The 16,151-nt window shown below is 34.2% G+C and overlaps 1 protein-coding gene across 1 annotated transcript in view; it reads left to right on the forward strand.

Moving 5' to 3' along the window:
• Nucleotides 1-16,151, forward strand: part of Frmd6 (FERM domain containing 6) — a 79,322-nt gene that overhangs the window by 33,909 nt on the left and 29,262 nt on the right. Inside the window, exons 2-3 of the mRNA XM_026391083.2 lie at nt 3,434-3,680; nt 11,456-11,546. Of these exons, the coding sequence (XP_026246868.1) occupies nt 3,582-3,680; nt 11,456-11,546 (190 nt within the window). The 5' untranslated portion in view covers nt 3,434-3,581. The remainder of the gene's footprint in view (nt 1-3,433; nt 3,681-11,455; nt 11,547-16,151) is intronic.

Consider the following 16,151-nt stretch of genomic DNA (forward strand, 5'->3'; position numbering starts at 1 on the left):
GATCTTTTTTCTACCTTCAAAGCAAAAAACAAAAAAACAAACAAACAAACAAAAAACAGCTGTAAAATAGCACTGTCTCTTCTAAACTCTGCTTTTATTAAATTTGCTTCAACAATCTTCCAGTCTTCTTCTGTGCTACATACTTAAACCATAAAATAAAAGTTGTACCCAAATGAAACTTTCAAGTTATTTTAATGAAGCTCTTGAAATATTCTAAACTTCAGAAGATTTTTTTTCTCAGTTTATCTTTTAAATCCTAGAAAGTAGGTCAGTAGGAAATACCCTGCTTTAATTGGTTTAATTAGAAATGGAAAATTATATGACTAACTCAATTTGAAGTATAGATTTAACTAAGAAGAATTATACTGGGGTTAATATCACTTAAAAGTTTGGCTTAAATAATAGGCATTTAGTCATAACTTATAATTTCTTTTGTTTTTTTTGAAAACATTTCATACAGTAAAGAGGAGGCCTAACTATTGAAATATACCAATGTACAGGGAATATTTTTTTCCATGAAACATAATATTTGACAAAAAATCATTTTAAAACTGCATTTCTCAAATGATATGCCTAAGAGTATCATTGTACAGGTCCTTAATAGATATGCCTTGGGGATATTCCTGTACTCAAGTAAGTTTAAGAGATACTGAAGTAAATTAGAAGTTGCCTGCACGATTTCTCAGAGGCTTTAATATTTTCTGAATTTCTAGTAAAGGGCTAAATAGAATACAGTAGTAAACAAATTTGTTTGCCCTAGATCACCATTTTTTAGGAAAATGTTCTGAGTACACAAATTTGATCTTCTTTAGGGTTTTATACCTTTGAAATTTAAGAATGTTACAGTAATGATATGATATCATTCACATGTTGCTTAATCCCATTTCTTTGTTTCCAAGATATTTTCTCAATGTATACCCTAAGATAATATATCTAACACTATGCTCTGTAGCTCCCATTAACTGAAGTGGTGGTTTTCAAACGTGGCTGCACATAAGAAATACCTGGCCTGGGACATTCTACGTCAGTAGCAATGTCACTGTGCTCAAGATTCTGCACCTATTACAAAGCACCCAGGTGACTCTTATACAATCAACACTGTACCCTGTCAACTGGTACTTTGGAACTGTTGTATGAAAAGCATGCATTTTTCTAGATGAGGGATTAGATTTTAGAATCAGTTAGATTGTGGTCCTAGAATACATGGCTGACCATCCATTCTGGAGAAAACCATAGCACTGACCTCCAGCGACCTAGTGAGGTGATATGATGGCACTGACCCAATGTGGAACAGTTGCACAAATCCTTTAAGAAGAGTAGAATTGGGGGCTGGGGATGTGGCTCAAGCGGTAGTGTGCTCACCTGGCATGCGTGGGGCTCTGGGTTTGATCCTCAGAACCACATAAAAATAAAATAAAGGTGTTGTGTCCACTGAAAACTAAAAATAAATATTAAAAAAATTAAAAAAAAGAAGAGTAGAATTTCTAAGCAGACTTCTGGTCCCTTTCCTAATGAGGAAATGCAGCATATGATTACCATTTGTTTTTATTTACTTTTGACTAATTCTTTTATAGATGCCATTTTATTTATAACTTAAAAGAATGCTAAATTATATTTACTTCTTATGCTAATATATTCACTTCCCTCTTGCTGATAGCAGATAGACATTTAACTTTAAAGAGCAAATAGGCCAAGATTTGATCTCATTTATGTTTGATTTGTGTTTCTTTGAAAACACCTTCCTAGAAATTCTCTGTTGCATCCTATTTAAAAAAGTTGGCAAGGAATAATCCCATATATAGAGGACAACTAATCTTAACATATCTTTTTTGAATAATGTTCTATTAGCAATATTATATGTAAGCCTCATTAAAAGTAGGAAACATTTGCCACTTTTAAAATTGCTCTATAACGTGTTACCAATGCAATAAGACATGAAACAGAATTGAGAGGTGATTATTGAAAGTTGGAGACTAAATTTTCACTACTTGTAAATAAAATTTTATGCATCAAAATCATATAATTTTTTTAGTGTGCTGTCATTTTAATTTTAATAAAATAGATAATTTCATATTACAGAGAGAGCAAGTCCATCCACTCATTGTTGATAAAATTTTAGAAATATTTTCTATAAAAAGTTTAGTATTTGATTGGGAATTAGTCCATTATAACATAACTTCTACAGGTACAGAGTTCCCATCCTCACTCCCATTCTTATTAACTTTGAGAAATTTTAAAAATACAGAAAAGTACAAAAAATAAGACAAGATATCCATATACCACAATCCAGAATTAGCCAGTATCTTCATATATTTACTTGCAGTTTTCAAGAGAAATGGATGTTTTATATAAAAAGCTGAAGCCCCCTCCCCACCCTACCTCCCATACTTATTCCCTACCCCTCTCACTCTTCACAGGCTACCACTATCAAAAGTTTGGCCTGTATTTCTCCATTTCAAAAACGTTAACATACACATATGTATTCATTACCAATATAAAGTACTAAATTTCATTAAGTTTTTATTCAAATTTACAGTGTCACTGTATGTATCATCCTGCAACTTCTTTTTCCCCCTCAATGCAATTTTTTTTAGATCCTTCTGTTAATAACATGTGGATCTCATAGTTGCATAATAACATGTGGATCTCATAGTTGCATTATTTTTAAAAAATCATATAATTTTTTAAAAATTAAAACAACCTGTTTTCAACTGATTAGAGATGGAGAGACAACCAAAATACATAGTGGTTTAATATATACAGTCTTATTATTTCTATGTATTAATTGATTGCTGAAATGAGAAAATTAAGTTTGAATTATCAAATTAGAGAATCATGAGAGAGCAACATCATAAAAACTGAACCAACAAAGTTGTAAGAAGGGCCTAAAACCCATGGTAAATTGGTAAAGTGAATCCTGTACTTTACTCCTGATGGTCTAAAGATGTCTGATTTCCTTAGCAGAGTGAGCTAGTAAGGTGAAGGAAGTGGAAGCCAGTCTATGGTCTTTGAAGAATGAATGTGATATAAGAGACAAGACATTTATTTTGCTAATAATGGAAGAGAGGTTTTGTTGTTGCTGCTATTTTTTGTCATTTGATTTCCCATCCCTTAGTTATCTTCCTGTGAGACTAGGAACTCCTCAAAGGAAAGATCTGTTTCCAAGAGCATTATAGTGCATAATACTACCTTGCATGTGTGAAGCGCTTGTTGGCTTTGAATTTAATAGATGACTGTGAATGAAAGTTTGAAAACTGCTAGTGGGCAAAATATAGAGGACATTTTGGTGACTTCTCATGTATTGAACAAGGCCCCCTGCCTGAGACATGCTGTTCCTGTACCCACATAGTACTTGTGCTCTGCTCACCTCCCTGTCTCTGTCTTCATCAACGCAATACCTTATTCACCGGCCTCCCTTTGGGCTTTTTTACAGCTATGAAACCTACGTAGTCAAACAGCATGATGCTTCTCCTGTCAGCTGTGTGATGAGGAGGAGAGTTTGGCTTTGGAGCGCTGGGAACCTGAGCGATTGCTGAGGACTCGGAGAGCTCAGCCCTGACCACTAGAGAGCTCACAACACAATGAACAAATTGAATTTCCATAACAACAGAGTCATGCAAGACCGCAGGAGTGTGTGTATTTTCCTTCCTGATGATGAATCTCTAAACATCATCATAAATGTGAGTAGATCCATTTTAAGCAGTGTTTAAATATTGTGTTCCTACCACATTCATGTTATGGCTTGGTTCAAGGTGTAATCAATGTAGAATGAGACCAGTAGTAATATGGCAGAACTGGGGTTTTAAATAATCTACACAGGAACAATCTTACATTATGACTTATGTGCAGATGTCTTCAAATTAGAGAATTTTCATAACTCTATTCAAAAACAAACACCATTTTAAAACTTTTATTGAAATATAATTTTTCTTGAAATATATAAAGTCTAACCAATTTTAAGGACTAGGTATATGGGCTGTGCCTTTGGACACTAAGTAATCGCTTATGACTTTGAGAGTTTGTGAGTTTGTGAGTCAGAGTCAACTTGTTTAGTTAACCTGGATTGAGGAATATAATACTATTTTTTTAACTCTAAAAATCTGAGTTATAATTTACATACTACAAAGTATAGAAATCTTAGCGTGCAGCTAAATGAATTTTTACTAGTGTATATAACCTTGTGACCACAACTCAGCTTGAGATATAAATTTTCAGCACCCTAGAAAGATCTTTTATGACCCTTCTAGTCAATAGCCTCTTTCTAAAGGGTAATAACTATTGCAGTCTCTATCACCAGAGAGTAGTTTTGCTTATTTCAACCTTCATGAAGTTGAAATTATGTGATATGTTTCACTTAACATTTGACCTGTAAAATTCACCCATGCCATTTCATGTGTTAGTAATTAAACTTTTCATTGTTGTATAATATTCCATAGTATGAGCATACCCAATTTATTTATCCATCTACTGTTGATGGATGTGGAGTTATTTTACATTTTAGACTATTACAAATAAAACTTCTGTTAACATTTGATGTGTATACACATACATACACATTTCCTGGTTTATACCCAAGTGGATATGTGAATCATAGGGTTTATCAACATATGTGACCTTGATAGAGACTGTCAAACAGTCTTATGGTCAGTAGCATACCTAGTATTTTTCAGTCCCTCTCCCTATTATCCACTTTCATATCTTTCATTTACTTAATTGCATTCTGATGGAATTAAGGGGAAAAATAGCCTTAATACAATGCCTTGAATTAGATTTTTCCATTTATACTACTTTATTTTTAACCCAATTGCTGTATAAAGGAATATTTCTAAATGTTATACTGAATATATATGGCATTTAAATAGCATCAATAAAAGGTTTAGATAGGACAAGTTCTGCTTTATAGGCACATTTCTGGATTGGAATTTATCCTAAAGAATCAACAGTTCCTATATTTATTCATGTAACCTCATTTCTGCTCATAGGAATTGTCTGAGCATTAAACCTGCCTATTGGATTTTTATCATCTGTTAGGCAAAGTTTTTAGTGATGAACTGCATTCCTGCTCAGGATACTTAAGGTTATTTTGGATATACAAAGTGTTAGGCTATTATTTTTGTAGCATTTGGTTTTTAAAATTTAGTAAAAATTGGCAACATTTCAGTGTAGGTACTGGCAAAATAAATTCAAAATTCATTATACGTGTGAATATGCTATTTGAGTTCTTTTATACAGTTATATGAAATATGTTCTTTAGATTTTTAAAATATACATATTCTAGGACGTGCAACATAAGTACTTACTAAACTTCTCTCACTTCCATGTCTGTCGTCTTATTCAATGGGATATATGTATGTGTGCTCATGTGTGTAAATCCACATACAGGATGTGGACTAATCTAACTAAAAATCCCATCAGGGGATTAATTAACTGATTGGGTTAAGACTCTCATACTAACTGCAATTAGGTGGAGAAGACCAATCTGACTTAGTGAGGAATACTAAGAGGAAAGTTTAATTTCTTCTCAAATTAATTAGTACTAGAATCTCAGCTGCAGGAGATAGTTTTGGAGAACACACTGGAAGATAGCCAATCCATATGTTCCTATAGATCTGTAGTTTTAAAACTTGAATATACATCAGAATTATTTGGGGAGCTTGCTAAATTTTTAAACTATAAAAATGCTGATGTAGAAAGTTTATATGGTCCTTAAATAGGGGCTGTGGATTCTCTGAAATCTTAAACAGACAGGCAAAGACTTGTATCCCAGTGTCACCTAGTTTCTTTCACTCTCCAGAATTCCATTTAGTAGATTATACTTGTAGCATTGTATCAGCGGCCTGACCCTTTTAACAGTATATTATGCACAATATATTAAGCACCAAGTAAATGGTTATTGTTAGTAATAATATCATCATCAACATCATTATTGGGAGAAATGTTATAAATTATTCATATTTTAACTCTAGTTTACTAGATTTTGAATTTTGTACAAGTTGCTTAAGCTTATGTCTTTGTTAGCTTTTTGCTATTGTGACTAAAATTCCTGACAAAAACAATTTAGGGGAGGAAGAGGGCTCATGGTTTCAGAGGTCTCAGTCCATAGAAGGCCAACTCCATGCTTTGGAGCTCCAGGAGAGGCAGAACATCATGGCAGAAGAGTGTGGTGGAGGTGACTTACATGGCAATCAGGAAGCAGAGAGAGAGACTCCAATTCACAGATACAAATGTACACCCGAAGGACCTACCTTCTCCAGCCACACCCTATCAGCCTTCAGCTCCCACTCAGTTAATCCCATCAGGGGATTAATTAACTGATTGAGTTAAGACTCTCATAGCCCAGCCATTTCACTTCTAAGCCTTCTTGCATTGTCCCACACATGGACTTTTGGGGGATATCTCACTTTCAAACCGTAACAACTTACTGTCTTACACATTTCCAAATTCAACTTGTCCAGTACCTGGCACATAGTAGGTACTCAGTTTGCATTGCCTTCCTTTCTGCCTGCCCTTTACAAAGAATAATTGAAGAGCAGTCTAATAGTGAAAAGAAGTGGATATGTTAAAACATCCAGACCTGAATTTAAAGCCCATATATGAATAACTTAGAAAGTTAATTGAGCCTCCTTCAGCCTTAACATCTTTACCTGTAAAATATGAATAATATCTGTGCTGTAGAGTAACTTAAGAATTTGGGGTTAACACATAGCATTGTTGCTGGTGCATAGAAAGCAGCTGCTATTGATATAGGTTGAGTATCCCTAATTCAAAAGTCCAAAATCTGAACCAGTAGTCTATGCAAATTTTCCAAAATCTTAAAAACTTTGAAATATGAAGCACTTCTAATCCCAAGTGCTTTGAATAAGGGTGACTCAACCTGTATTTTAATCACTATGCAGAAGCAAATTTTATGCTTCCTTAATTCCTCCTGTTTACAAAATTAGTATAATAATCTCTCTAAGGTGGTCAAAACTGTGATCATGGACTGGGTGGCCATGTATCATAATTAAGGTGGGTTTTAGAATCACAAGGACCTGTGTTGAAATCCCCACTCCACAACTCACTTTGCAATTTTTGAGCATGTTTCTTAGAGAATGTTTGTTTGTTTGTTGCTGCCTTCATTTATGAAATGGGGATAGTCTTATGCTCCTCACCAGGACATTGTAAGGATTTAAACATGTCACAAGCATAAAGTGCTTAGTGTAGTGCCTGGCACCATGGGATTGCTCAGTGAGTGCTTCATAGAGTAGCATTTTACTTGTTCCTGTCCTTGGAGCTGTTTGTTCCTTTCCTCAGGGTGTTGGGTAATTGAAAGGAAAATGAAGAGGCTGCACCCCTCCTGGGCTTATAAGGTCTTTCCCTCCAGGGGCATAAGACTCTTCTGCCTCACCCAAGCTCCCCTCTAGTACCTGGACCCACAGGAAAGGGTTAAGTAGCATAGAGCTTTGCCACTGTTAGAAAAATATTTCAACTCTACCAAGTGACCTTTTTTTTTTTTTCTTTCTACAAAGTATTATGTTTGGATTTAGAAAATAGCACTTTGTAGTTTGGATATAACAAATTAAGTAGCAAAAATAATTTCATCAGGAGTCTTGTGTTTTATTTCATCATTTGTAAATTTTTTTTAAACAGAAAGATTTTTTTTTCTCTGACAAGTATGGTTTATAGAATGTTGCCCTTCTGCATATGGAGTAAATTTCAATCATTTTGAATTTTTTAGGAACTATACTAGGGGCTATTTTTAATTATGTTAATCATCAAGCAGATATTAAGTATGGAAACAGAAAATTTTGGAAATCATGATAAATGTAAGAGCCATTAGTTTTTGTGATAGAAATTTTGGCTAAGAGCATATGTCTTTTATTCAGAGGTGCTTAACTACTGAACCACATCCTGCCCCTTTTAGTTTTTATTTTGCTTCAGGGTCTTGCTAAGTTGCCCAGGGCTCTCACTAAGTTGTTGAGGCTGGCTTTGAACTCTGAATCCTTCTGCCTCAACCTCCCACACCACAAGAGCATATGTCTTAACTAGGGCTAGAATGAACAACTTTTTCTAGAGAACATTTTAAACTTTCTTGTGCAACAGCAAACCATTGATATATTTAGAATCAAATTGGTGTTTTAACTTAAAAGTTCCATATAGAGTATTATTTTATAAAACTTTAACTCTTAATACCTCATACTGTGTAGCACTTTTTAAAGTTTTCATTGTTCCTGAAGATTAAATAAGTTGAAAATTTCACAATCAGATTAAATATGGCTTGAAAGACTCATACTATGTGAATACAGGAAACTCAAGCTTGTTTTCACAGCAGGTAAGACTTCATAGCCACATCCTTATTTAATTATAGTTTTTAAATAAAAACACTATACTTATTGATGGTTGTTAAAGAGCTTTATCAGTAGGCTACAAATATCTGATTTAAACTGGTGGGACAATAATAATTATAAGGGATAATGGAGACATGTGCAGTATTGTTTGGTCAATAGTCACACAAAGTTACAACATAGTTTATTTTATGTACACTTAGTTCAGGGTTTGGAATTTTAACTGTTTGCTACATTTTGTCCAGACTACTTTATGTCCAGTTAGGTCAAACTGAGGATTAAGTACATCAAACTAAGTATTAAAGGTACTCTAGAATAATAAGGTCTCAAATTTGTAGTATTTAGTTCGACTTAAGAATTGTATATGACATTTGATATGTTCTCTTTTTATCATTGTTTATTTAAGCCTATTTATAAAGTGGAATTATGATAACATGGAACTCGAAATCCTGAGTGTTTTCAGTGAACATTGGAGATAATGTAGCCCCTGTAGGACACACATGAAGGTCTCTTATGGTTGAATCAAGCTAGTTGTATATAAGGGGATGATAGTGGTTTCCCATTGGTAGATGTGATCTCTGGGTTGTAATTGTGGGTTTACATTGATACATTTTTTCCTAAATTTCTAAGTACATTTATAAAATAGTTTTCTCAGTAAATTAGGAAGAAGTCAGTAGTCATGGAACACAACAAAGGTATAGAGGAGCCTTCAGGAATCAGATTTCTGGCTTTCATTCATCAAACATTAATTTGAGTGCCTACTACATATCCTGAATATTAAATAAGACACTGTCCTTGTTTCATTGAGTTCCTGATGCTGCTTAAACAACTGAACATGTGCTACTCTGGCCTTAGATGACTCTTCTTTCCAATGGGTAAAATGCTTTAGGTTGGTCGCCATGTAATAATGAATGTGCAAAAGAGCAATAAGTCCATCTTTCTCACTGTAATTAGAATTATCATTAGATAGTGTTGAATTGTTTGTGTTTCAGTTTTCTAGGCATATTTTTAATCAAGATATTGAGTCATTAAATTCAGAGTTAACTAATTTAAAACTTATAATTTAAAATAATTGGCATCATTATCACTGAAGAAATGATTAGAAAATTAATGCCTATGAGAGGGGATATGCTACATGTAATACATGTAGCTATATGCTACATGTAATATATGTAGCTATAATTATAAACTATCATGTTGCATATATTTGTGTATTATTTATTTATTTATTTATTTATTTTAATACACAAGTGATTTGTGAATTCTGCCTTTGATACTACTAGCTACATGACTTTAAGCTGAGATTTCTACTTCTACAAAATGAAGAGATTGAGCTCGATAGTCTTCTAAAGTTGATCCCAACTGTAATAAACTTTGGTAATTCGAATTCTGCAGATTCAGCAGAATTAATGCCCTCTCCCAACACTTCATTAACATTTGAGAAAGATCAAAACTATGTCTTAAATTTAGAATAGCTTACCCACAGAGTTCCAGATTAACATGATTTTAAAATGGAATTATACTAGACTCAGAAAAGGACAAAGATATTAGATTATAACAGTGATTGGCTGAAATAAATATAAGCTAGGCAGTCACTCATTGTTCAGCATATAAATAATTTACTTACAGTATTAAGAAGACTTTCCTTGGGGCTGGGGATGTGGCTCAAGCGGTAGCGCACTCGCCTGGCATGCGTGCGGCCCGGGTTCGATCCTCAGCACCACATACTAACAAAGATGTGTCCGCCGAGAACTAAAAAATAAATATTAAAAATTCTCTCTCTCTCTCTCTCTCTCTCTCCTCTCTCACTCTCTCTTTAAAAAAAAAAAAAAAGAAGAAGACTTTCCTTTAAAAGATACTTGCCCTGAACAGGCATTTATCAAAAGAAGATACACAAATCATCAGTAGATGTATGAAAAAAATGCTTAGCATCACTGAGCATCAGGGAATGTCAATTAAAGCTACAATGAAATATCACCTCACACCTGTTAGAATGGTGCTTATCAAAAAGAGTGAAGTTAATGAGTGTCAACTCATTAGGGAATGCTTGTAGTCTATTTCCATTGTGGAAAACAGTACAAGGCTCTTCAAAAAATTAAATATAGAACTACCATATGGTCCAGCAATCCCACTTTTGGATATATACAAAGGAAATGAAATCAGTAAGTCGAAGAGACATCTGTACTCTCATGTTCATTCATTGCAGCACTTTTCATAATAGGTAAGATAGGATCAACCACAATATCCATCAGTGGTTGAATGCATAAAGAAAGTCATACACACACACACATCACACAATGGAATACTGTTCAGCCATAAAAAGAAAGAAATTCTGTCATTCATAAGAACATTTATGAACCCAGAGAATATTATTATGTTGAGTAAAATAAGGCAGACTCTACAGAAATATAAGTACTACATAGTATTATTTATATGTGAGAACTAAGAAGTCTAACTCATAGAAGCAAAGAGAGAATAGTGGTTATCAGAGTAGGGGTGAGTGGGGATTGGAGAGATATTAGTCAAAGGATACAAAATTTCAGTTATACAGGAAGAATGAATTCAAAAGATCTATTATATAACATGGTGACTATTGTAAATGATAATGTATTATATACTCAAAAATGTGTAGATTTAAATGTTCTCACCACAAAAAATCCATATATTATTTCAGTATATCTATTCAATAATGTATACACATATCAAAACAACATATTGCATCCTGTAAATTTAAATGATGCCTTATTTTTCAAAAAGAAAGAAAAGATGCTTTTCAAATGAGTACTTTTTTTAGTAATCAGGTAGGCTGTCCTAGGCATCTTTTTTCATACCCATTTTTCATACACTGATCTGGGAGCCTTGCCCACTCATCATGAGATTTATGAGTCTTGTGCAATATTGTATTGATACTTAATTTTCGTGTTGTAAAAATGGATATTGTGATAATCAAGGAAACACAGCCATAGATTAAAGTGATTTCCACAAATTAACAGTTGTTTTGCTAATTGGACTAAGGACTGTGTCACTTAGTCCTATCAAGGTATATATTTATAGGGCATTAAATTGCCTGATTGTGGTTCACTGTGTGTACCTAGTTTGTTATTTCAAGTTGTGCTTTTTTTCCTTTATAGGTTAAAATTCTGTGTCACCAGTTGCTGGTCCAGGTATGTGACCTTCTCAGGCTAAAAGATTGTCACCTATTTGGACTCAGTGTTATACAAAGTAAGTCTTTTTTAATTATTTTTATTTGTTCTACTTAGTTGTACATGACCGCAGAATGCACTTCAGTTCATCATAAATCTTTTTTATTAATATTTATGTTTTAGTTGGTCACAATATCTTTATTTTATTTATTTATATTTATGTGGCGCTGAGGATTGAACCCAGGGCCTCAAATGTGCTAAGCGAGCGCTCTTCCACTGAGCCACAATCCCAGCCCCAGTTCATTAAGAATCTTAATCCTATCTCTGATAGATTTAGCCAAAGATACCTAAACTAATGTGTAACTTAAATCAGGCATATAATTATAAAATTGTGATTATCAGAATGTTTATAAACTTATCTTCACTCTTAGTCTAATATTTATTTATTTAGTTAGTTAGGTTCTGGGGGTTGAAACCCAGGGCCAGGCCCTTGTGCATGCAAGGTAGGCACTCTACCAACTGAGCTATATCTCCAGCCCTAATATTCATTTTTTTACCTCAACTACTAAGTATTTTTTTATAATCCAGATTTTATGCATTTATTTTCTTATGTTTAAAATTAAATATTTTTAGACTTTTTTTTTTTTTTTCTGTGTACTGGAGATTGAACCCAGGGGCACTTTACCACTGAGCTACATCCCTTTTTATTTTTTATTTTGGGGAAAGGTTTACTAAGTTGCTGAGGCAGGCTTCTGATTTGCAGTCTTCCTGTCTCAGCCTTGTGAATCACTGGGATTTTAGGCATGTGCAACCACATTTGGTTTACCAACTTATGTTTTAATGAACTAAGCTTCATCTTTATTTCCCTGAATTGTGGGAATAATTAGAGCTAGGAGAAAAGTATCCTAGATATTTTTGTAATCCATTTTATAATATTTGAGATTACAAAAATATTTCAATATATATAACAGTGATCTATTAATTGCATCTTATTTTCTGTCCTTCCCTCCCCACACATTTTTCCTAGTCAGACTATATGACTTGAAAACATAGGGTTGTTATTGTCCATATATTTTATGTGAGAAAAATTCAAATGAAGAATTCCATACAAGCTTTCCTCTCCCATAATATCTTAGAGTTAAATTCTCAGGACTTAGCCGCAGCCATTGTTTTTATAAGTTTTCTTCTTTCAAATCATATTTTGAATTTTCTGTGATTTAGTCTTCTACATACTCCAAAACCTTTCATATCTTTGCTCATTTTGACAAGAAGACTTTTTTCATGAAATTTATTTATATTTTATACTTGGGCATAGGTGTTGATTATTTTCTAATAGTAGGATTGGTATAAATTTTAAAGCTTAATATAGAACATGAAGAGAGAGCCTACAGAATGGAAGAAAAATTTTGTCACCTGCACCTCAGAGTATTAATCTCCAGGACATACAAAGAACTCAAAAAATTTAACACCAAAAAAAAAAAAAAAAAAAAAAACCCAAATAACCCAATCAATAAATGGGCAAAGGAACTGAACAGATACTTCACAGAAGAAATACAATCACTCAATAAATATATGAAAAATGTTTTACATCACTAGCAATTAGAGAAATGCAAATTAAAACTACATTGAGATTTCATCTCACTCCAATCAGAATGGCAATTATCAAGAATAAAAGCAATAATAAATGTTAGCAAAGATGTGGGGGAAAAGGTCCACTCATACATTGCTGATAGGACTACAAATTGGTGCAGCTACTCTGGAAAGCAATATAGAGATTCTTCAGAAAATTTGGAATGGGACCACCATTTGACCCAGTTATCGCTCTCCTTGGCATATACCTAAAAGACTCGAAATCAGTGTACTACAGTGATGCGGCTACATTGTCGTTTATAGCAGCTCAGTTGCTAAACTATGCAACCAACTTAGGTGCCCTTCAACAGATAAATGGGTAAAGAAAATGTACATATACACAATGGAATGTTACTCAGCCATAAAAAATGAAATTATGGCATTTGCAAAATGGATGGAATTGGAGACTATCATGCTAAATGAAATAAGCCAGTCCCAACAAACCAAAGGCCAGTGTTCTCTCTGATACGTAAATGCTGACTCACAATAGGCACAGGGGAAGAATTAGTTGGAAGCTCACTGGATTGGAGTGGGGGGCTGGGGAGGGTAGTGGGGGGAAGAGAGGGGGAGGGGTATGGGAGAGACAGTAGAATTCATTGGACATAATATTCCTATGTTCATATATAAATACACCACCAGTATAACTCCACATCATGTACAGCCACAAAATGGGAAGTTATAATCCATGTGTGTATAACATGTCAAAATACATTCTACTGTCATGTGTAATTCAAAAGAATAAATAATTTTTTTAAAAAAAGTTGTCTCTCTCTCTCTATACACACACACACAGTCAGTCTCTCTCTCTCTCTCTCTCTCTCTCTCTCTCTCTCTCTCTCTCTCATATTGGTGTGAGGAATTTAATCCAGGGCTGCTTAATCATTGAGCCACATTTCCAGACCTTCTGTTTTGAGGCAGGATCTCGCTAAGTTGCTGAAGTTGGCCTTAAACTTGTGATACTCCTGCCTCAGCTTCCCAAGTCACTGAGATTACTTGAGTGTGGCACCACACCCGGCATCAGTACATTTAAGTGTTTATATTTGCCAAGTTGGAAAGTGCATCATGATCAAGTGATAAACTAGGCCCTTGCTCTTCCAAAATGTGAACTGTGTTTAGTTGACTTTTTAGGAGATGCTAACCATGGTTCAGGGATCACATCAGGGCCCTGTGAATCAGCCATTTGCTCTTCCATTTCTGCCTGTGGTGGTCAGAGCAGTGAAAACACAAACACTAAGCTGTGTCCTTATGTTAGTACATACCTGTGTTGCCTTTCAAGGAAGAGTCTAAGATGCCCTATAGAGTCTAAGAATTTTTAATGTTATATACTCAAAAGTTAATTCTTCTCACTAAACTACAGCTACATTGTTGATATATGTTGTTCAGCAAGTCAGTCCAAGAAAGCCAGTTTATGGCTCCCTTCAGTTTCAAAATAAGCATTTTAAAGATGTCCTCTTAAAAGGTGAAGAAACAGTGGAATGGGTATCTGATGGCCCGGTTCTAATTCTGGTTCTGCCACTAACTAGCTGTGCAACTTTGGACATACCATTTGACTTCTATCATTGTCAGTTTTTCACATGTCAAATAGAACTTACTGCCCCACCAATTTTGCAGGATTGGTGTGTTCTTGAGTTTTTTTTTTTTTTTTTTTTTTTAATAAGCCTCATTTTGTAGAATACTTTTAGGTTCACAGCAAAGTGAAGCAGGAAGTATAGAGAGTTCCCTTGAACCCCCACCCCGACACACACAGAGCTTCCCCCACTGTCAACATCCTGCACCAGAATGACACATATTATAATCAGTGAACCTACATTGACACATTCTTAGCACTTGAAGTCCATAGTTAACATTTGGGTTCACCCCTGGTGTGTTATATTCTATGAGTTTGGACAAATGGATAATAGCATGAAACTACCATTCAGTATAGAGAATAGCTTTATTGCCCTAAATATTCTCACACATTCTTAGATTGGTATCTGAAGTTCTCCTTATAAGTCAAATAACAAAAGATATATTTTCTGGAGTACTTCAAACATTAACATTTTAAAATACAACTATTATTAACATTCTAGTGCCCTCTAAATACCAGGAATCTAAATACCATTCCAAGTATTGGATTTTTGTTTTGAAATAATTTCAGATTTACAGAAGTATTGCGTGAATACTACAAAGAGTTCCCATATCCCCTTCATTCATATTCCTCAAAGGTCAACATTTTATCTCATCTGTTTCTTCCATTCATGCATGTCTTTCCTCTATTCCTACATACTACAAACAAGGACATTCTCTTCTATAACTACAATGTAAGTATCATAATTAGAAAAGTTAACACTGGTTTGATACTAAATGGCCTTTAATTTTGTCTGTTGTCTTAGTAATAGTCATTATAGGCAAAGAGAATCTAGGACTGTCAAATTTTTCCACTCACAAATTTCTCCACATATTTTTCTTTACACTCATGAGTTCATATTAACACACATAATTTGAATCCATTTCCATGAGATTCATTCCAGTCCTTTCTTTTTTCATTATTTGTAACCTCTTCCTCCAACAGTGAGAAACCCAGCCTACTCATTCAGTCATTTACCAGTTTATTACAATGGATACAGATGAAGAGATGTATAGAGTGAGGTTGGGAGAAGGGGTACAGAGTTTCTATACCTTCTCTGGGAGCAAAATTCTCCAGGAACCTCCTTTCAGCTTTTCAGAAACTCTAGAATTCTTAAATTAAAAGCTCTGGTCAAACTGTAAGGGGGTGGAAATACAGTGGTAGGTTAAAAATATATATGTGCTCCCATGGTGAACAGTCTCAGTGCTGTTTATTATGTTGCTACTTCTTTCGGAAACTCACATCAAACGCAAATTAGATTTAACAGGAAGGCTGTCTGGTCTTGTCCACTTTGTGTTTGATCAGTATAAATGAGAGATGGGAGATAGTATTCCTAACCTGATAATTTGGTTTAAGTGGCATCCCTTTGTTGACTCTGGGACCACTACTTCATCCTTTTCATTCAAATTAGATGATATAATATTCCATTTGTAGCCAGAGTAGCTTTAC

Source organism: Urocitellus parryii, chromosome 6, assembly GCF_045843805.1.
Source record: "Urocitellus parryii isolate mUroPar1 chromosome 6, mUroPar1.hap1, whole genome shotgun sequence".
NCBI lineage: Eukaryota > Metazoa > Chordata > Mammalia > Rodentia > Sciuridae > Urocitellus > Urocitellus parryii.